We start from the raw sequence: 22,632 nt of genomic DNA, 5'->3' as shown, positions 1-22,632 counted from the left end.
TTGTAGAAGTGCAGCTGAAACTAGTGTTAGAGTTGATTTCTCAGTTTTAATAACTACTTAAGTCTTCTTAGTTACTTAGAGATGGGTCTTCAGCCCACTTTTACAATATTGGGTGTCACTCCCAGAAAGTGCCTCAAGTTTAATTTTCAGATATGCCTTCTATTGTGCCCTTTACATTTTCCTTTAAGAGAATTTATGTCCTTAAAGAGAATTAAATATTAAAAGTTTTTTCAAACCCAATTTTAGCTATTTAAATTTTTCTTCTACTGCCTAACTTTACTTTTCACCAAAAGGCCTGAAAAATGTAGTGTTCAAAACAGAAAGGATTGCAAAAATTAAGTATCTAACCTTATCTTTATCACCAAAACTATTTTGTATGGAATAACAATCAATGTTGTTACCTGTTTTCAAAATAGCTTCTGGTAATTAAGTCTGAAGTCTTAAAGGAAAGTTTTCATTGTGAGAATATGGCTGGCAGCCCAGGAGGTCATGTACACACTGAACGTGTCTGTTCCACTTAGAGAAATAAGTATTCTGGCTACTGATTAAAAGTAGCTAGGAGGACCAATTTACCAGGGATAGTCAAAGAGAAAAATTACAAAGGGATCAGAAGAATAAACTAGACATTTTCTTTTAACTAACAGGCCATTAGACCACCTATCAAAATTATAGTGACATGTTCTCAGACTAGGTGGAAAATTACAGGTAGAGCTAGAATGCAGATAAACATCCTTACAAATGCCCCAACAAGACTTACTCTTCAATGCTCAAATCCTTCTTTCAGGCAAATTTTAAGTCTTAATTAAAGGCTGTTTTTCAGTTCAAGGAGCTGTAGTTTTGAAAAGTAAGCCCTCAGTCTAAGAAATTTGGGGTGTTGTATCCTATATTATAAGAAATTATGTTAATCATCTCTGTTGAAGGATGCCTCTTAGTGTTCTCACCTAAAACATTCTTTTGGACAGAACTTCACAAATTGAACAAGGGGGCCAGTGATGGGGGCACCCACCCCAGAATACTACATTTTGAACATGCTGGTCTATGATTTAAATGTTTGATTATTTTTCTTTTAGAGCCAGGACACAAAAATTAATGCATTTTGAAAGGTGTCTTCTGTTTCCATTTCATTTGTGATTGCTATATTTTGATTGTCTGCTTTTTAAGAATTTTAAATGTAAAATGTGACTTCATATTATTGAATGTTTCCTCCATCCCACTATGTGAACATTCTCCTGTGAATATATGTGTATATACTTTATATAAATTGAGCTTGTAGCTTGAAATGTTTTCAGGATGAAATTATTTGAATGATAAAGAATGTCTATTCCTCATTTTTTAAAAATTTCTCATCTTAAATACATAATTATTTGGGGGTAGTTGGTCAGATGAAAAGATACGGCATTTGTGTTGAACATTTTGTTTTACCATGTGTAGTTTCTTGAGAATTTTTACCAACTGGCTTTCTTAAGAGACATACAACCACTCCATCCCCCAGCTATGCATCCACTTTTCCTCTTTTTTCTTTTTTTTATGTAGTGGAGGGAGACAGCCCCCAACCATAAAAGCTGATCTCTGGATTCTTTAAAAGGGTGTTTGGGGGTAAAGGAAATTTTTGAAAACTTAAGTCCATATATAAACATGTAATGAATATTCCAAGAGAATCATGTCTTGTGCTATTCAGCTTTTTTTGCAGCAAAACTTTACTTCTTTGGAAATGTCTAAACTAGTGAGAAAAAATTCATGCAAATAATTACCTTTAAACCCTTTCTTATACTTTGTTTTAAGTTTTTCAATTGTATGTTGGCTTTTGACCCCAAAGTCCTTTCTGACTACTGTGGTTTGAATTAAGTTCTTATGACGACTGCAGTGCATATAACCTTCCCTGAGAAACTGTCTCCTGGAATGTGAAGCTCTGGTGCCATTAGCTGTCCACCACAGAAAAGTTTGTGTGCTTGCATTTCTTTTTGCGTACTCTGTTGGGCTGGTTGCGACTAAAATCAGCTTACCTTTTTGTATTAGATTATTTCACTAACTGCTACAGTCAAAAGGATCAAATCTTTGTACAACAGAAAGTTATTTAAATTTTATTTTTCTACTGACATTTCTAATTCTGGTATAAATGTTTATCAATAAAGAATTACTTTCAAATCTGTGAAATGGAACCGTAATTTCTTTTTCGGTGACCAATGAGTTTAATTTTTTCTAATAAAATCTGATTTAAGTTCTTGGGTTTTATTTTAGTAACTTAGTACTTAACATATATATTTAACTTTTTTTTTTTAGTTTTTTTTATTTATTCATTTTTAGAGAGGAGAGAGGGAGAGAGAGAGGAGAGAGAGACAGAGAGAGAGAAGGGGGGAGGAGCTGGAAGCATCAACTCCCACATGTGCCTTGACCAAGCAAGCCCAGGATTTCGAATTGGCGACCTCAGCATTTCCAGGTCGACGCTTTATCCACTGCGCCACCACAGGTCAGGCTAACTATTTCTTTTATGTTCAACTTCTTACTAATTTCCGGTAAAATTCTTGTTCACAGATGTGATTAAACTGTAGTTACACGTGACCTTGAATCTCATCACCTCCACTTTGTGGCTGTATATTACTATTCAACAAGCTTTTATGTGATTATACACTGGAATGATGGAAAGCTGATATGTGAAAAAATTTATTCAGTAGTAAGTCTACATGAAAAGAGACTTCAAGGTTAGGTTAGTACTTTCTGTGACATCATAAACCTTTTCTGCTCTGCCATGTTCAGCAAATTGGATTATCCAATTTGGGTAGTTACCATGGTTATAAGATGACTGCTGCAGTTCCAGGCATTGTAGGAAGACATACAGTGTATGACAAAAGAACACCCATCCATTCTCTTTCTCCTTTTTTTCCTTTTTGAGGTACAATAGACAGTAAATGCACAAATACATAGCTTGATGAAATTATACATATTTATACACTTAAGTGACTACCACTTAGATCAAGGTACAGCATCTTTCTAGCACCCCAGAGGATACCTGTAGAGTTCAGCCAGAAACCATCGAGATTGGGTAGTGCAAAGAGACTGGTGGATGAGGACTAAAGGTGCTGAGTTTGGCAGAGAGGTCCCTGTTAACTATTGCCAAGATAACATGGTAATAATGAACTAGGAACCTTGTAGGGAGTTGTGATTTGTATTGCAGTGAACTGGAGAGCCCTGTCTAAAGCCATTGCTCAGTTCCAGCTGACTTCCTACTTTGTGGGAGACAGTCTCAAGTAGTTTAAGGGAATTTGGAAATCAAGATTATTTAAAACCGCTCAATTTTTAAGTGCTGGCAATTTCAATTCATATAAAATCTTTTCGGGCCATACATTACATATCTTTGAGCTGGATTTGGCCTGCTAATCAATTTTTTACCTCTTTACTAAACTCCTTGACATGATAGAAAATAGTTCCTCCCCTGGTTACCCTTAATGTGGTTAGAAATTTGTGATTTTGCACAAATGTATGGAGTGCTAATGAGCTAAAGAGAGAGAAATGGGATGATGCTGGAGAACTCCATGCATCCTTTTCTGCAGACTCAGACCCCATGGGGCAAAGGCTACATCCCAGATTGTCACTGCCGGGTTCCTTCAAACTGTTCAAGGAAAAGTAGCTTAAGAATGGCAAACTCCCAAACAATGGGTCCTAATTTCCTATCTATTTTTGATATTTTCCCACAAGAAAGATTTGCTGAAATGAATTTTAGACCAAAATATAAGAACTAAAACTATCAAACTGTTAGAAGAAAACAGGAGTAAGTTTTGTGCTCTTGGGTTAGTCAAAGCCTTCCTAGATACAATTCCAAAAGCACAAAGAGACAAAAATAGATAAATTGGACTTCATCAAATTTAAAAACTTTTATGCTTCAAAGGATACCATCAAGTAAGTGAAAAGACACCCCACAGAATAGGAAATATTTTCAAGTTATATTTTATAAGACACTGCTACTTAGAATATACAGTATATGGAGGGGAAGTACAAATCAAAACAACAAAAATGCTACTTCACACCCAATAGGATGTTATAATTAAAAATGTTGGCAAGCATGTGGAGAAATCGGAAACTTCATACATGACCGGTGAGAATATAAAATGGTGCCACTGCATTGGGAAAGTTTGGCAGCTCCTCAAAAGGTAAATCACAGAGTTACTATGTCATCAAGCAATTCCATAGTTATATACTGAAGAGAAATGGACTTTAAAATGTGCAAGGTGGAAGAAGATAGTCACAAACAACCACAGGTTGTATAGTTCCATTTATATGAAAACTACATGGGGGTGGGCATTTTGGAATTCTTCACAGCAATGGACTGGGGTATTATCCAAAATTAATAAAACCTTAAAGGCAAGTTTTTCTCCCTGGAGATACCATTCAACTTCCGGTACCAAGCCCCTGTGGAACCAATCGGATGTCGTCCATGCTTTTTTGTTCCAACTCCAGTGGACGGGCATATGGGTCACCCTTTTCCCTTTAAGTATTTGTGGATTTGGGGTTACGTACACCATTGGTGATTTGACTTAGAGTTGTCCCTGTCACATCATATAGCCTTCTTGCGCTTATGAACATTAGGCAGCGCTTCAGTACTATACGCTTGGGGGAGCGGGGCATTTTAAACAGCAAAATCACTATAGAAAGCACAATGCAAAATACAAATATAATGCAAAAAACGTGGCTGTACATAGACTGAGAAAAGTACACTTTGACATAGTATGCGAACTGAACCAAAAATCTGATCGTCTTCCTTGTTCATTCTCAGCTGGTAAAACGCACCATTGGCTCAATTTTTTTTCACCCTCAGCCCATGTCTGCAAATAACCCCAGAAACCACCGCGACTACTGATTTTGGAAATAAGTAAGCGAATACAAAAACACAAACCTTGAGAATAGTGAGGTCAAGTGTATTCCCACAGACGTGTAATTTTTTTTTTAAGTGAGAATACAGAAGATAAGACAGACTCCCGCATGTACCCCCACCGGGATCCACCTGGTAACCCGGTTTGGGGCTGATGCTGGAATCAACCCAGCTATCCTCAGCACCCTGGCCCAGGCTCGGACCAATAGAGCCACTGGCTGCCAGAAGGGAAGAGGGAGAGAAGTAGAAGGAGGGGAAGAGAAACAGATGGTTGCTTTTCATATGTGCCCTGACCCGGGACGGAACCCTCACTTGCCCATGCCAGTTGACGCTCTGTCCACTAAGCCAACCAGCCAGGGCCATAACAGTTGACACTCTGTCCACTAAGCAAACTAGCCAGGGCCATAATCTTTTTTATATTATTTTATTATTTTCATTTGTGTTTACATAGATTCAAGTGTCCCACCCAATATATCTCCCCCACCCCTTATTCCCCTTGGCACCCCCTATGCATAATCTTTTTAATAATAGTTTTAAAAGTGTTTATTTTATTGATTTTAGAAAGACAGGAAGGAATAGGTAGAGCGAGAGAGGAACATCCATCTGTTCTTGTAAGAGCTCTGACCAGAATCGAATCCGACAACCTCCACAGACGTGTAATCCTGTTGAAGCATATTTACTAAATTAATGAGGCTAGGTAGCGGCGAAGACTACAAGTCCCAGCACGCACCGCTTCACCACGGAGCCAGCGCTCGGTCTACTGCCAGAGTAAGCGTCAGGCAGCGGCACTGGCCCGAAAGTGCTGCGTTTCCCTCACGTACACTCTCTGCGCATGTGCACACGCTGAGGGGGCCCGCCCCTGCCGCCGCCGCCCCCGCCTCAGCTTTATGGTCTCTCCCTAGAGCTTTTCCTTGGGGTCCGCTGCTGTGGTCCTTTAGCACGGCCGGCCCCGCGTGGCAGCGACATGGAGGAATTCGACTCCGAAGACTTCTCCACCTCAGAGGAGGATGAGGACTACGTGCCTTCGGGTAAGCGATTCCTCCTGAAGAGACTCGCCCCGCCCCGTGCCCCACGTGAGGCGCGCTGGGCTCGGCGTACGTGGGCCCCGTGGCCCGGGTGCCCTGCGGCGGGTCTGGAGTATCTCTGCCCGCTCCGCCCCTGTGTCCCGGGTCGTGTGCACGAGGACGTCTGGTGCAGCCGCTCCCCGCGGCCTGACTTCGGCCGCAGCCCCCTTTCGGAGCGCGGGAACCGGCGCGTGAACACGGCCCTGCCTCCGGGGGCGCTGGCGGTCGGCAGTCCCCCAGTCACGTCAGCGCTGACACTGTCTGAAAGGCCGTCCGAGTGTTGGAAGTTAAATCTTAAGACTTCGCGTCCCGAGGGAAGTGTTAGCTAGCGTCTTGCCCGAGACAGATCTGCCCACTTCCTGCCCTCAGAAGGGACCTGGTTGGTACAAAGTGCTCATGATTTTTTACCGTTTGCAACGTATATGCATGCCCATTGCTACCTTCTCGGGACGCTCTATGTGTGTTGTATAGACATCTCAAACCGAGTGGGGCCAAAGTAAATCGTGTCACCCCAACATAGCCATCTGCTCCGTCCTCCTGCGCCTTCCCCAGACTTTCCCATCTTGTTAAAAGCCCCCATAGAGTCGCTTGGATAGAAAAACAAACAAAGCCCCCTAGGAGTGGAGTCAACCTTATTCCTCACTTTTGGTCCAAGCGATCAGTAAATTCTGTGTGTCTACGTGGAAAATTCATTTCTGACCGCTCCCTGACCAATCAATCTTTCTGCTGCTGAACTACTGTGATCCTTCGTTAGGATTCGTCATAGCTTCCCCACTGGTTTCCCAGATTCCAGTCTGGTCCACCATTGGTCTTACCCGAACGGCCAGGGTGATCGCTTGAAAACGAGTTCTCATTTTAATCTGGAAGGCTTGTTTTGAAACCAAGCAGTTCCCATCGTCCCCCCTCCAAACCAGCCTTCCCCATCCTCGCTGCCACTCCCAGTGCACACTCCCCTCCACCGGTGGCCCTCCCCGACTCTCCAGCCTGCCCTGGTTCTCCCACGTCCAGTTTGGTTAGATCCATATTCAGTGTTTCCATGTAAAACATGGCTAAACCTGTAGAGAATTTTTTGTAAGAGTTTATTTGATCCCAACTGATGGATGCACAGATGCTCCAGAGAATAACAGTTTGCAGTTTCTTTTATGCATTTGAGATTAAGGAAGGATCAGTAAGGAAGAAAACTGAAGGTGGGAGAAAGCATCGCGGGGTTGGGGATCAGATTACAGTATAATTGAGGTTCTGTGCTCTCTCCAGGGTGGGCAGATTTAGGAGGAAGGGTCTGGAAGGGGGCATCTCAAAGGTGTGTTAACCTAGATACATAGAAACAATGGACAGAGCTTGCTTAAGGCAAAAATAAGCCTTTTACTAAAGAAGTTGTAATAAGCATAGGGCGAGACTACCCACCATGAACTGCCCAGTTAGGAATTTATGTTCAGCTCACCCTTGGAAGTTACTTTCCATAGAACCCCTTTTTTGCCGACAAGGATTTACTATTTTTGCAATGACTGAACACCACCTTCACAACTAAACCATGTGGTACATATTATAGTTGCTCTTCCTGCACTGCTTGTTTTCTCTGGAATTAATGCCATTTTGTTTTTTAGTCTATGTACTTACTACTGACTTGACCTTAGCTTTCAGAATTGTCTAAGTCACTGGTTTTCAACCTTTTTATACTTGGGGACCAGTGAAAATAGGAGAATCATTTCGGGGACCCCATGGCAGAAATCACCCTGCCCTTAAGTGAATTTGACAGGATCATTGGGTCTCTAATCTTCATACAATATTCATACAGCAATTCTTTCACTGATCTGCGTGAAATTTCTGGTGGACCGGTCCACACACTGGAGGTTGGAAAACATTGGTCCAAATCATCTTCCAAGATATTCAGATTTATTATATAATCTTTCACTTTCATCTTGAAGTCCATCTTTGCCTTATGACAGGGGTCGGGAAACTTTTTGGCTGAGAGAGCCATGAACGCCACATACTTTAAAATGTAATTCCATGAGAGCCATACAACGACCTGTGTACGTTAGGCATTATCCAATAAAAATTTGGTGTTGTCCCTGTAAGGTATTTTTCCCTGCCGAGAAGGAAGGAAGAGGGCCGGAGCCGCAAAGTGTGGAATAAGTAAACGGCTTTATTGAGTACAGAGCGCGCATCCTGCCCAGCAAGATTCCCTGGCCCCGAGGAAAGAAAGATGGAGGCCAGAGAAGTTGCACGGATTAAACCGCATGGGAAATATTTAAAGGGGTCCCTCTAGGGAAGTGGAGCTAACATGACGTGGTGAAATTTCACTGGCTGGCAGACGATTGCTTCTTTCCAAATGGTTCCTGGGAAGCTTCCTTTGGCGGGCTTGATTGTGGGCGGTCCTAGCCAGAGTTTACAGGCCTGGGTTCCCCACATGACCATCCCTTATTATCCACTGACCTCACATTCTGACCTTTTGTGTTAAATAGAAAAAGGGGCACCGTTTATTTGTCTGGCTACTTCCTGCTGAATAGGGGCGTCGTGGGGAGGGGGAGATCGGAAGGTGGTGGCTTTGAGGGGTGTCAGGAGGAACATCTGTGTGGCCGTGAGTTGAGAAACTTCGCGGATGCGGTCCTGTAAGGATTTAAAAATAAGAGGAGTAATAGGGGGATTTGCAGGGTCCAGCCTTTTGGTGAGCTGGAGATGGATGGAGTCCAGTGGTTCCGACTGCCAGTGGTCCTGTAAGGAGGCAAGCTTGAGGCAAAACTGCATATCAGGGGTGGCGTAAAAGGGGAAAGGAAGAGGGTCCCATCCATTCCCATAACCGAAACCTGTGAGGGAACTAGAGGTCCAGAGTATGAAGGCAAAAACAGAGAAGGCAGCCCCCAGGTCCACGAGAAATGAGATGGACTTACCCACTTGTTGCAGAACCCTGGGTTCTCTGAGTCCAGGCCGTGTCCTAGGAGTTTGAACGATGCACCCACCTGGCTGGATTGGCCTTCCGTTTGGGCGGCTTGTCCTCCACGTAGAGGCGCTGAGGAAAAACCTGTTGCCCAAAGGGGCAATCACTCCACCAGTGACTGGGCTGCTTGCAGTCAGGGCAGGGCTCAGTGGGCAGCCGCCGGCAGGGGCCCTGCCGGGACCAGGGGTCCTGCTTGCCACACTTAAAGCAAGCTGCTGGTGGCTCTGCGGGTCTCAGGGTTGCCACAAGAGTCGGGGTTTAGAGCGTTACTTTCTGCTGCATGTGGGCCTGGCAAACAGCCTTGGCCTGCTTCTACTAATTGGGACCGTTAAAAATTTTAAATGCCGTGTTCACAGGTTCCAGATAGGGGTTTGGGAATAAGAGGAGGAGGGCTCATGCGGAGCCCGGCATCCAGATCTCACACGAAACGCTGGAACCAAAGCAAAGGGCCAGAACTTCCAGCAAGAAAATGGGGTTGGATGTCCTGAAAACCGGTGTAAGAGCCAATGCCAGGCTGAGAAAGGCCTGACGGAGGCGGGACTAGAGAACACAGTGAAGGGAGGGGCCCCTGGCCAGCAGGGGAGGAGAAAGAGAAGGTAGTAGATGGCGAATAAGAAACAGGTTTTTGCGAAGGGAGGGGAGGGGGCTCTCAGAGGGAAGAGAGACCCGAGCACAAAAGAGGTATGCAGAGGGACCAGAGAAAAGTCCTGAGAGAGGGGCACCCGCGAGGGTCAGACAGGAAGGAGAAAGAATTGGGAGTCTGCGGAGAAGGAAAGACTAGGAATAGAAGTTTTAGGTGAGGTTTCTCTGGCCAGAAAAATGCCTGTGCGGTGGAACAGGCGGCACAGAGATTAAGGACAGGTGCACGAATAATTAGAAGCCGTGTATGTAAGAGATCTCCAATCAGTTCCCAGCTTTTTTGGCGATAGTTAAATTGGTGAGGGTGTTAACACCGAAAGTCCCTTCAGGAGGCTAATTGAGTAGGTTCTGTGGCCTGGCCATAGCGGAGAAGAAGAACAGTTTCTTCTTCCTTAGGGAGGGAGATTCCTGTGCCCCAACAGCTGCCCTCAGTTCTCGGAGTGGTCAGACCTGATCATTAGCGTCCTAAAAACTCAAGGTCCGGCCATGGACAAAAAAGGTAAAGTGGAAATGCTCCTGACGTCTCCAAAGCAAATGCACTCGGTCGGATGGAAAAGACTTCCCTGACGTAGCTACAGTTTCGGACAGGGAGTCTTGGAGGAAAGAACTGAGAGGAATGCTGGAGGCAGGGAACTTACCACACTGTGCGCTGAAGTGGGTGGAAGTAGGAGATCCTGGTTCTTTCTCGGAGGGGAGGGGAAAGGAGCAGTCCTTGTGGACTTCTAACTCCTCCCGGGTTTTGGCACCAAAATGTAAGGTATTTTTCCCCGCCAAGAAGGAAGGAAGAGGGCCGGAGCCGCAAAGTGTGGAATAAGTAAACGGCTTTATTGAGTACAGAGCACGCATCCCGCCCAGCAAGGTTCCCTGGCCCCGAGGAAAGAAAGATGGAGGTCAGAGAAGTTGCACGGATTAAACCGCATGGGAAATATTTAAAGGGGTCCCTCTAGGGAAGTGGAGCTAACATGACGTGGTGAAATTTCACTGGCTGGCAGACGATTGCTTCTTTCCAAATGGTTCCTGGGAAGCTTCCTTTGGTGGGCTTGATTGTGGGTGGTCCTAGCCAAAGTTTACGGGCCTGGGTTCCCCACGTGACCATCCCTCATTATTCACCGACCTCACGGTCCCAGAGGACAGCTGTGATTGGCTTTAGCCACCTGCAACCATGAACATGAGCGGTAGGAAATGAGTGTATTATAATACATGAGAATGTTTTATATTTTTAACGTTATTATTATTTTTTATTAAAGATTTGTCTGTGAGCCAGATGCAGCCATCAAAAGAGCCACATCTGGCATGCGAGCCATAGGTTCCCGACCCCTGCCTTATGACCTGCTGCAGTTCAGCTTGATTTTACCGCTTTTAAACTTAGTAGCTTCCATGCCCTGTCTGGATGGCTTGGTTGGTTGGAATATCCTCCCGGAGTGCAGAAGTTGCCAGTTTGGTCCCCTGTTAAGGCACATGCAGGAATAGATCTATGTTCTTGTCTCACCCTCTCTCTCTCTCTCTCTCTCTCTCTTTTTCTCTTGCTCTCTCTCACCCCCTTCCTCTCTTCTCTGGGCTTTGCAGAGAAGTGTGCTGATGACTGTTCTGTCTGATAGTTTATGTATTTAATTGATAGCTGCAGAATTAAGTAAATCAAATCAGTTTCTCACATTTTAAAAGTGAGCAGTGAAATCTTTTTTTTTTTAAGATTTTATTTATTGATTTTACAGAGAGGAGAGAAGAGTGAGAAATATCAACTCATACTTGCTTCACTTTAATTGTTCATTGATTGCTTGTCATATGTACCTTGACCAGGCAGGCCTAGGGTTTTGAACCACCTCAGCATCCAGGTCGCTGCTTTTTATCCACCTTGTCACCACAGGCCAGACATGGACTCTTTTCTGTTCCATTAACCTATATGTCTGTTTTTATGCCCGTACCATACTATTTTGATTACTCAAGTCTTGTAGTCTAGTTTGATATCATATAGTGTGATACTTCCAACGTTGCTTTTTTCTCAAGATTACTGTGGCTACTTAGGGTCTTTCAAGGTTCCATATACATTTTGATATTATTTATTCTAGTTCTGTGAAATAAGCCATTGGTATTTTGATAGGAATTGCATTGAATCTATAGATTGCTTTTTTCCATCTGAATTTTAAAGGTGTTCCTCTTTTACTTTCAAGCTCCCAGTGTTTCTATTAAGACGTCTGTTTTGTTGCTAATTTCTGCTCTTTCTTTTTTTTTTTGTATTTTTCTAAAGTTGGAAACGGGGAGGTAGTCAGACAGACTCCCACATGTGTCTGACCGGGATCCACCCGGCATGCCCACCAGGGGGCGATGCTCTGTTGCAACCAGAGCCATTCTAGCGCCTGAGGCAGAGGCCATAGAGCCACCCCCAGCACCTGGGCCAACTTTGCTCCAGCGGAACCTTGCTGCGGGAGGGGAAGACAGAGACAGAGAGAAAGGGGAGGGGGAGGGGTAGAGAAGCAGCTGGGCGTTTCTCCTGTGTGCCCTGGCTGGGAATCACACCCGGGACTCCTGCACGCCAGGCTGATGCTCTACCACTGAGCCAACCAGCCAGGGCCATTTCTGCTCATTTTTATATGATCTGTTTGTCTCTGGAGACTGATAGTCTTCAATTTATTCGTAATATTTCCTGTTATATTACAACGATATACATACGTTGGGTAGAGTCTGTATTCATCCATTTTGCTGGGCCTCTGGGAGTCTTATGTGTGTGTGACAGTTTTTTATTTTTCTGAAATCCTCATTATTCATTATGTTGAATCTTACATTAGATATTCTGGACTGGTACTCTAATTTTTATTATCTCCTATTTTCTGACTCTGACCTACTGAGTTTCCTCCTTTCGTATCTTTAATTTTGGATATTAACCTTTTTATTCTTCGAATAATCCTTTTTTATAGCATCACGTTCTTGTTGATCTATAGTTTTCTTTGTAATTTTCTGGTCTGATTTTAATATAAAAATATACTAGCTTCATAAAATGAGTTTACAAAATTCTGTATGTTTATTTTTGGCTTTATTATAAGTTAGATTCTTTATCAGATTTTCTATGATTTTTTTAAATGTCTATTTTATTGATTTTAGAGAGAGAGGAAAGGAGAGAGACAGACAGAGACAACAAGAACATTGATCTATTCCTGTATGTTCCCTGACTGGGGATGGAACTGACAACCTCTGTGCTCCAGCCAACCGAGCTATCCGGTCAGGGAGATTTTTTTTTAAGTGAGAGGAGGGGAGATAGTGAAATAGACTTCCCACATGCGCTGGGACCAAGATCCACCTGGCAACCCCCCCCCCTCCCCACTCCCACCTGGTCTGGTGCTATTGCTTAAATCAGCTGAGCTATCCTCAGTGCCTAAGGCCAAGGTTTGGACCAACTGAGCTGTCCTTAGATTCAGCAGCAGATGCTGGAACCAGTCAAGCCACAGGCTGTAAGAGGGGAAAAGAAGCAGATGGTTACTTCTCTCTTGTGCCCTAACCAGGGATTGAACTTGGGATATCTGCATGCTGTGCCAATGCTCTATCCACTGAGCAAACTGGCCAGGGCCAGATTTTCTGTGATTCTTAGTTGTTTTGTTCATATTTAAGAATGGGGGAAATAAAAAGGTGAGGTAAGCTCTGAGTCTTTGGACAATATCTGTTTATTTTGTGCTTTATTGTCTATAGGATTGTTATTCTGCACTTCTTTTTATTTCCTCATAGTAATGGGATGGAATTTGATCTTGATTGTTTTAATTTAAAATTTGCTTATTTTTTATTAATGAGATTAAATACCTTTTTTTGTGCTTAAGATCCAGAACTGTTGGCATCTTTTTGACTAAACTATCTGCAACATTTGTCCATTTATATGATGAAAAATAACTTTATATTACAAAAGCAGTGCACGAGCTTCACAGAAAATTAGAAAATGCAAGCAATTAAACATTTAAAAAAATAAAATCGTTTAATTTCCACCACCCAGAGATGATCATTTTAATCCCTTAGTGAATACTCACTTTGATCTTTTCAACACCCAGGTACAGATATTTGTATTTTCCCCAAACTGAAATTGTATTTTTTCATGTTACTTTGTGATCTATTCTTTTCAGTGAACAATCTCTCTATATCCATTTCAGTAAACTTTCAACTCATCTAATATACAGACCATGATCATATTTTCCAGTTGACTCAAAAATTTCTATACCTTGTCTATCCAAATCACAATACAGTTGGGGGCTACATATGTAGTTTTCCCATACCTGAAATCTGTTTAATCTAAGAAACCTTTATCTAATAACACTGATGTGCTTAAGAGGATCAGGCCATGTGTCCTGGAGAATGTCTTACCTTCAGAATTTTTTTTTTCTTGTGGGAGAGACAGAGTCAAAGAGAGGAACAGATAGGGACAGACAGACAGGAAGGGAGAGAGATGAGAAACATCAATTCATTGTTGAGGTTCCTTAGTTGTTCGTTGATTGATTTTTCATATGTGCCTTGACTGGGGGGCTACAGCAGACCGAGTGACCCCTTGCTTGAGCCAGCAACCTTGGGCTCAAGCTGGTGAGCCTTGCTCAAACCAGATGAGCTTGCACTCAAGCTGGCGACCTCGGGGTCTCGAACCTGGGTCCTCCACATTCCAGTCCGATGCTCTGTCCACTGCACCACCGCCTGGTCGGGCTCACCTTCAGAATTTGTTGCTCCTTCATGGTGTTGTTTTAAGTTGTTCCTTTGTCCCTTGAATTTTCCATACACTAGATGTTAGATCTAAATGTTCAATCAGTTCAAATAAAATATTTTTACATTATAGATGTCTTGTTTGTTATACAATGTATAACACCAGAAGACACATTATACCTGGTTGATTCTTATAGTTGTGACTACTGAATCAAGATAAGAGTCTGAGAATGCCCTGTCAAGATAGCTGACAGGGCTATCTTGAGCTCAGTTCAAGATCTGAGCTCAGTTCGTTGGAGCGTTGTCCCAAAGCACAGACATTACCAGTTTGGTTCCCGGTCAGGGCACATATAGGAACAGATTGATGTTTCTGTCTGTCTCTCCCTGCCTCTTTAAAAAAATAAAATAAAATAAATAAAAGAGTTTGATTCCTCTGTTATGTATTTGTTTTCCCCCTTGGAACTGAAAGTATTCTATATGGAAGTATACTAATGGTTAAAACTTAAGTTGTGTGTGTGGTGGGTTTTTTTAACATTACTTGATAATCCTTGCCTAAATTGCTACTTAGTGTGAAAAGTGATATTTTTTCATTTTGTGGTTCTTTTACATTTATTTATTTTTAGAGAGAGACAGATAGACAAGAAGGGAGAGAGATGAAAATCATCAATTTGTAGTTTCGGCACTTTAGTTATTCAGTAATTGCTTATTATACATGCCTTCATCGAGGGACTCCAGCTGAGCCAATGACCCCTTGTTCAAGCCAGTGACCTTGGGCTTCAAGCCAGCAATCTTTGGGCTCAAGCCAGTGACCATGGGGTCATGTCTGTGATCCCATGCTCAAGCTGGCAACCCCATGCTCAAGCCAGATGAGTGTGCACTCGAGCCAGTGACTTCTGGACATCAGTGTCCCAGGTGGGTGCTCTCTCCACTGTGCCACCACCGATCAGGCTCTTTTACATTTATTAATGTTCTTTGTAAAGTATATATAGCTTTTCCTCATCAATAGCGGAAGGGTAAAATTTTTTTTTTTTTTTTTTTTTTTTTTTTTTTTTTTTTTTTTTTTACAGAGGCAGAGATAGACAGGGACAGACAGACAGGAACAAAGAGAGATGAGAAGCATCAATCATCAGTTTCTCGTTGTGCGTTGCGACTTCTTAGTTGTTCATTGATTGCTTTCTCACATGTGCCTTGACCGTGGGCCTTCAGCAGACCGAGTAACCCCTTGCTGGAGCCAGCGACCTTGGGTCCAAGCTGGCGAGCTCTTTGCTCAAGCCAGATGAGCCCGCGCGGGACCTCGGAGTCTCGAACCTGGGTACTTCCGCATCCCAGTCCGACGCTCTATCCACTGCGCCACCGCCTGGTCAGGCGGAAGGGTAAAATTTTAATTCATTTTTCTTAATTATCAGTTTTCAAAATGGGGAGTAATTTTACCAGTAGCTTAAAATGCTGCAAATTAATTTTCCCTTTCTTTTGAAATATCATAAAGGTTCATAGATTTTTTTATCGATTACATGTATTTTAATCTACTAACAGTTATTCCTTTTTTTATTTTTTATTTTACTCATTCAGTGAGAGGAGGGGAGGCAGAGACAACCTCCGGCATGCACCCCTGCTGGGATCCCACCCAACAAGCCCTAGGGGGGGTGCGCTGCCCATTTGGGGTGTTGCCCTATTGCTCAGCAAGCGCCTGAGGCAGAGGCCAAGGAGCCATTCTCAGCACCTAGGGCCAACTCTCTCCATTTGAGCCTTGGCTGCTGTAGGGGGATTGAGAGAGAGAAGTGGGAGGGGAAGGGTGGAGAATCAAAGGGCGCTTCTCCTCTGTGTCCTGACCAGGAATCGAAAAACGAAACATCCACATGCCCATAGGCCAGGGCCTGTTATTCCTTTTAATGCTCCCATTATCACTCTTGGCCACTAAGACTTCTTTTTTTTTTTTTTTTTTTTTTATTTTTCTGAAGCTGGAAACAGGGAGAGACAGACAGAGACTCCCGCATGCGCCCGACCGGGATCCATCTGGCACACCCACCAGGGGGCGATGCTCTGCCCCTCCAGGGCGTCGCTCTGTTGCGACCAGAGCCACTCTAGCGCCTGGGGCAGAGGCCAAGGAGCCATCCCCAGCGCCTGGGCCATCTTTGCTCCAATGGAGCCTCGGCTGCGGGAGGGGAAGAGAGAGACAGAGAGGAAGGAGGGAGGGGTGGAGAAGCAAATGGGCGCTTCTCCTGTGTGCCCTGGCCGGGAATCGAACCCGGGATTTAAGCACGCCAGGCCAACACTCTACCACTGAGCCAACCGGCCAGGGCCAAGACTTCTTTCAAGCTGGATCCTAAAACCATTTAAAGTGACCCATTCCTTGTTTTCTGGCACAGCAAAATGTCCCAGTTTCACCTTGTGCTTTCTTTCTCTCAGACCTGAAATTAGCTGGGTTTGTTTTCAGGGAGCCCTTTTGGTGATGCATCATATCAAAGAACGAGATCTGAACTTTAAAGAGATTCTCATTGCTACTAGTGTGATGTTGTTTCTGTGCCATTTTAGTGAGCAGACTAGAAAATATTTTAAAATGAGCTGGAGTTCATCTTGATGTTTTAAATTGTTTTAACATGTGTTTTCATACTTATTTCTTTGATTTGATAATTGTGTGTCATTTCTCTTCTTTTAAACATCTGGATTCCTAACATACTTAACATAACTACTTGCTTTCACCTAGCATATAAAGGAAATAATTTCATAATACCAACATTGATGTTACTATAAGTAGTAGAACTTTCTTTGTCTTTAGACTGCATTTTGCTAAGCATGTGCAGTTAAAAAACTATGTTTCTAGCCTGACCAGGCAGTGGATAGAGCATTTGACTGGGACGCAGAGGACCCAGATTTGAAACCCCGAGTTAAGTTTGCCAGCTTGAGCCTAAGGTTGCTGGCTTGAGCAAGGGGCCATTCCCTCTGCTGTAGCCCCGCCCCGGTCAAGGCACAAATGAGAAATCAATCAATGAATAACTAAGGTGCCACAACAAAGAATTGATGCTTCTCATCTCTCTTCCTTCCTGTCTGTCTGTCCCTATGTGTCCCTCTGTCTGTCTCTGTCTCTCTCTCTCTCTCTCTCACACACACATACACACACACACACACACAAACAAACAAAAAACAACAACTATGTTTCTAAACTCCTTTCTTTGCAGGTTATGGTATTGTTTGGACATATAGTTATGTCTGTTTATTCAAAATGTTCTTAAGGATGTTCCTAATTCTATAGAAAGATAACAGAAAACTCTAGCTGCCTCTGCCTCTTCCACCCTGTTCTACCTCTGACCCCTGTAGATGGCTATTTTCATTAGTGTTTTTGTTTATCCTTCAGTCTTGCCTTTTGTAAATACAGACAAATACAGTGCAGCTAGGTACCCACCATTGTGTGTTTGTCTTATTTTTATTTTTTACTTTTTTCAAATTATAAGAGAAAGTTTATTTAGAAAGTTACAGAGGCAGAATAAGGGTCCTTTAAGCTTAGGAGAGAGAAAGGCGGTGGTGAGTTACTTGGGGGGAAGAAGAGAGCATGGAAAAGATGCAGGCGTGCCTCCAAGAGGGAGAGCGCGCTGGTTTATGTCTTTTTTTTTTTTTTTCTTTTTCTTTTTTTTTTTTTTTAATTTTTCTGAAGCTGGAAACAGGGAGAGACAGTCAGACAGACTCCCGCATGCGCCGGACCGGGATCCACCCGGCACGCCCACCAGGGGCGACGCTCTGCCCACCAGGGGGCGATGCTCTGCCCATCCTGGGTGTCGCCATGTTGCGACCAGAGCCACTCTAGCGCCTGGGGCAGAGGCCACAGAGCCATCCCCAGCGCCCGGGCCATCTTTGCTCCAATGGAGCCTCGGCTGCGGGAGGGGAAGAGAGAGACAGAGAGGAAAGCGCGGCGGAGGGGTGGAGAAGCAAATGGGCGCTTCTCCTGTGTGCCCTGGCCGGGAATCGAACCCGGGTCCTCCGCACACTAGGCCGATGCTCTACCGCTGAGCCAACCGGCCAGGGCTGGTTTATATCTTTTAAAAGTCCTTTTGCTGTAGTGATTTTACTGGTCAGGAAGAAGCAACATTACGTTTGTGTGTTCTGACTGCCATCTTACCTTGGAACCTATTTCTCTCTTCATGAAACACTTTCACTTGTCACTTGGTGTCTAGATACCAAATTTGTTTCCCTTTAGAACCCTTATATTTACTCTTTCCTCAGCCTCACATCCTTGTTCTCCAGATTTTCACATGGCTGGCTTCTTCTCAGCACCTTTCTTCTTCTCTTTTTCTAATCTCTGCTATCATATTTGTGGTTATTAAAAGTTTTTTTTTTTGTTTTTGTTTTCTGAAAAAAAATTTTTAATTTCCATTTCATGGATGCCTCTTTAAGGATATTAGTTATAATGTTTTTTTAAAAAAAAGTTTAAACTTTTTGTTTATTTTTCCTAATTCTTTTTTCTCTGAACTTCTTTCTGCTTGTTTTCAGCCTTGTCTTTCATATTGGAGGCTTCCCTGAAGTGTTTGGTGATTGTTGGTTCATTTTGAGTGAAACATTTAAAAGCTGATTAGGGTGCCTGACCTGTGGTGGCGCAGTGGATAAAGCGTCGACCTGGAAATGCTGAGGTCGCCGGTTCGAAACCCTGGGCTTGCCTGGTCAAGGCACATATGGGAGTTGATGCTTCCAGCTCCTCTCTGTCTCTCCTCTCTCTCTCTCTGTCTCTCCCTCTCCTCTCTAAAATGAATAAATAAATAATTAAAAAAAAAAAAAAAAAAAGCTGATTAGGGCCCTGGCCAGTGGCTCAATGGATAGAGTGTCAACCCAGTGTATGGTGTATGGACATCCCAGGTTTGATTCCTGGTCAGGGCACACAGGAGAAGCTACCATATGCTTCTCCCCCACTCCTGCAGTCAGTGGTTAGATTGGTTTGAGCATGGTCCAGGTGCTGAGGAGGGCTCCATTGGAATGCATCAGCCTCAGGTGCTAAAAGTAGCTCGGTACTGGAGCATTAGCCTAGATGTAATTGCCAGGTGGATCCTGGTCAGGGCACATGTGGGAGTCTGTCTCTCTATCTCTCCTTCTCTCACCTAAAAAAAAATTAAAATTAAAATAAATAAATAAATGAAAGCTGATTAGATGTAAGGAATATTCAAAATATCACTATTTGTAATGGCTGCAAATTGGAAACACCCGAAATGTCTATCAACAGAAGAATGGATAACTTGTTGTATAGTCATACAATGAAATATTGTTTTGGGGTGAGAATGAGTAAACTACAGCTACATGCAACAGTAAGGGTGACTCTCACAAACTTAATGTTGAGTGAAAGCAGCCAGACAGAAAAGAATATATACTGTAGGTGTCTGATTGCTTAATGCCCCCAAATACACAAAACTAATCCGTGGTATTAGAAGTCAGGATAGTGGTTGCCATTGGGATGGGGCCAGTGGCTTGCTACTGAAGGGAACACACAGGCCTTCTGGAATGCTGATCATCATGTCCTGCTTCTTAAGCTGGGTCCTGGTTATGTGTGTTTACTTTGTGTATTTTATTGAACTACACGTTAGATTTGTGTGTTTTTTCATCCATGTGTTACGCTTCAAATAAAAGTTTATATGAAGTAAAAAAGCTAGTTGAATATCCATGTGGGTAGGATTTATTGACTGCTGCCCACAGTGTGGTTAGATTGGGCACCCAGGCAACTTCATTGAGGATGCCTGAATGTCAGTGTCTGAGAATAGGGAATAGATATGTTTATTGTTTCTGCTGTGTCTTCTGCAAGTCTTTAGACCTCTTTATAAACCTTTTATTGACAAGACCAGCTATTATTTGCTTACTTATGAAAGATATCAAAGATGAAGTGGGAATATCAGTTTTTCTCTTTGAAAAAAAAGCACAGTAGATAGAATTGGAATTTTTATTAATGAATTTATTCATCTAGTAAGCAAATACCTATAAAGACAAAACAAGATCCATGTACTTATGGTGTGTAGAGCATAGCAGAAATTGCAACCATTAAATATAAATGGGATGAGTTATGGAGGAAAATATGGACTTCCATGGAAGCCTGGAATCTGGAAACTTAGCCTAGTCTCCTGAGACAGGAAAGACTTCTCTAAGGAAGTAATATTTCAGTTATGTGAAGAATAGAGGAAAGTACTAGACTTTTTCCTTAATGCAAATGTCTCAACTTGATGTGAAAACCTTTATTCTTGTCTGTCTGACCACCCTATTATGTGATTTCAGGTGGAGAGTATAGTGAAGATGATGTAAATGAATTAGTGAAGGAAGATGAAGTGGATGGTGAAGAGCAGACACAGAAAACCAAAGGGAAAAAGAGAAAGACTCAGAGCATTCCTGCCAGGTGATGCTGCCTTCTGGGCCCTCAGAAGTCAGGGCTGCCGTCCTGATTGCTGGGATTGGTCTGATAGGTTTCTTGCTGCTAGGGTTTCTTACCATTTTCTCTTTGAGGGAAACATCTGGTGACATTTTAGGATAAAATTTTGGGTCTGTGTCAAGCTTTAAAATTTTTTGAGCTTTAATTTAAAAAATTTAATAGATAATATGTACACACAGTTAAAATGAAAATTTCAGTTACTGCAAAAATGCATACTTCATCTCTAGCCCTTGTTGCTGTGCCACAGAAGAACTGTGCTACTAGAGACAGTCTCTGCATGTCCAGGCATGTCTGTGTATATTTCCTACTGTCTCCCTCTCTTCTTTTTTTAAGTGAGAGAGAGAGAGACAAGAAGTGAGGGAGATGAGAAGCATAACCTCGTATTTGTGGCACTTCAGTTGTTCATTGATTGCTTCTCATATGTGCCTTGACCAGAGGTCTCAGGCTGAGCCAGTGAGCCCTTGCTCAGGCCAACGACCTTGGTATTTTGAACCTGAGACCTCTGTGTCCTGGGTCAGTGTTGTATCTATTCTACCACCACTAGTCAGACATATTTCCTACTCTCTTAAAATCAAAACAAATAGTAGCATACTCTTCATATTGTTTCTCACTTTCATTATTTCACATCTTGGAGATGATACCATGGCATACATCTAGCTATACCTCATTCTTTTCAGTGACTGCATAATATACTGCTCACAAAAATTAGGGGAGGCTCTGGCCAGCTAGCTCAGTGGTAGAGCATCAGCCCGGTGTGTGAGAATCCTGGGTTCAATTCCTGGCCAGGCCACACAGGAGAAGTGTCCATCTGTTTCTCCATCCTTCCCTTTCTCCTTTCACTCTATCTCTCTCTTCCTCTTCCACAGCCAAGGCTCCACTGGAGCCTAGTTGGCCCGGGCACTGAGGATGGCTCTATGGCCTCCACCTCAGTTGCTAGAATGGCTCCAGATGCAACCGAGCAACGCCCCAGGTGGGCATGCTAGGTGAATCCTGGCCGGACGCATACGGGAGTCTGTCTCTCTGCCTCCCTGCTTCTCACTTCAGAAAAATACCAAAAAAAAAAAAAATTGGGATATTTCAAAATGAATATGAAGTGATAAAATATTCCCTAAGCCTGACCAGGCGGTGGCGCAGTGGATAGAGCTTCAGACTGGGATGCGGAAGACCCAGGTTCGAGACCCCGAGGTTGCCAGCTTGAGCATGGGCTTATCTGGTTTGAGCAAAAATTCACCAGCTTGGACCCAAGGTCGCTGGCTCAAGCAAGGGGTTGCTCGGTCTGCTGAAGGCCTACGGTCAAGGCACATATGAGAAAGCAATCAATGAACAACTAAGGTGTCGCAGTGCGCAACGAGGAACTGATGATTGATGCTTCTCATTTCTCCATTCCTGTCTGTCTGTCCCTGTCTATCCCTCACTCTGACTCTCTGTCTCTGTAAAAAAAAAAAAAAAAAAAAAAAAAAATTCCCTAAAATATGTAGATAGACAGTACTTTATTTAAGGATTCCCTTTTTGAGACACATTTCATTTGTACCTCATCTTTACTACAACAAACTAGACTGCAGTTCATACTTCTTGTATATATCTTTATATAAATGTGGAAGTATATCTGTAGAGTCAGATCTGTAGAAGTAGAATTGTTTGATCCAGGGTTATATGCAGTAAAAAAAAAAATTATGGATATTAGCAGATTATCTTTCCGGGTAGTAAATTACACTCCTATAAAAAATTATGAAAATTCTGATGGGTTATTCATCTCAGACAAGAAACTCTTTCATAGGAATCTTTTATTTTTTTTGATTGCTGTTTCTGTCTTTCCGAGATGGGAAGCAAAAACCAGATTGTAGTTTGTAGAAAGGGGAAAAGGAATTTTAGGTAGTAGTTACACTTGAAATTAGAATTAGTTTACTCTCCTAAGTTTGGGCTCAGTTCCTTTGTCCTTGAAATTTTCTGTATTCCAGCTTTCATTCTTCAGAAAGTGGGAAGAAATAATGGGTATCCCTCCCACCCTTGGAGAATTCTAGGAAGAAACAGTACAAATAAACTTGAGTTTCTCTCTCCTCAATAGAACATGTTC

General features: G+C 42.9%; 1 protein-coding gene across 1 annotated transcript in view; it reads left to right on the top strand.

Annotated features, from left to right (window-relative positions):
* The first annotated feature begins 5,689 nt into the window (after window positions 1-5,689).
* The window catches only part of CFDP1 (craniofacial development protein 1), a 141,180-nt gene continuing 124,237 nt past the window's right edge, over window positions 5,690-22,632 (top strand). The window contains exons 1-2 of the mRNA XM_066242849.1: window positions 5,690-5,892; window positions 20,408-20,525. Of these exons, the coding sequence (XP_066098946.1) occupies window positions 5,829-5,892; window positions 20,408-20,525 (182 nt within the window). The 5' untranslated portion in view covers window positions 5,690-5,828. The remainder of the gene's footprint in view (window positions 5,893-20,407; window positions 20,526-22,632) is intronic.

The sequence above is a fragment of the Saccopteryx bilineata genome, chromosome 9, assembly GCF_036850765.1.
Source record: "Saccopteryx bilineata isolate mSacBil1 chromosome 9, mSacBil1_pri_phased_curated, whole genome shotgun sequence".
Classification (NCBI taxonomy): Eukaryota; Metazoa; Chordata; class Mammalia; order Chiroptera; family Emballonuridae; genus Saccopteryx; species Saccopteryx bilineata.
The sequence above is the reverse complement of the archived record's forward strand: the minus strand, read 5'-3'. Positions and strand labels throughout refer to the sequence as shown.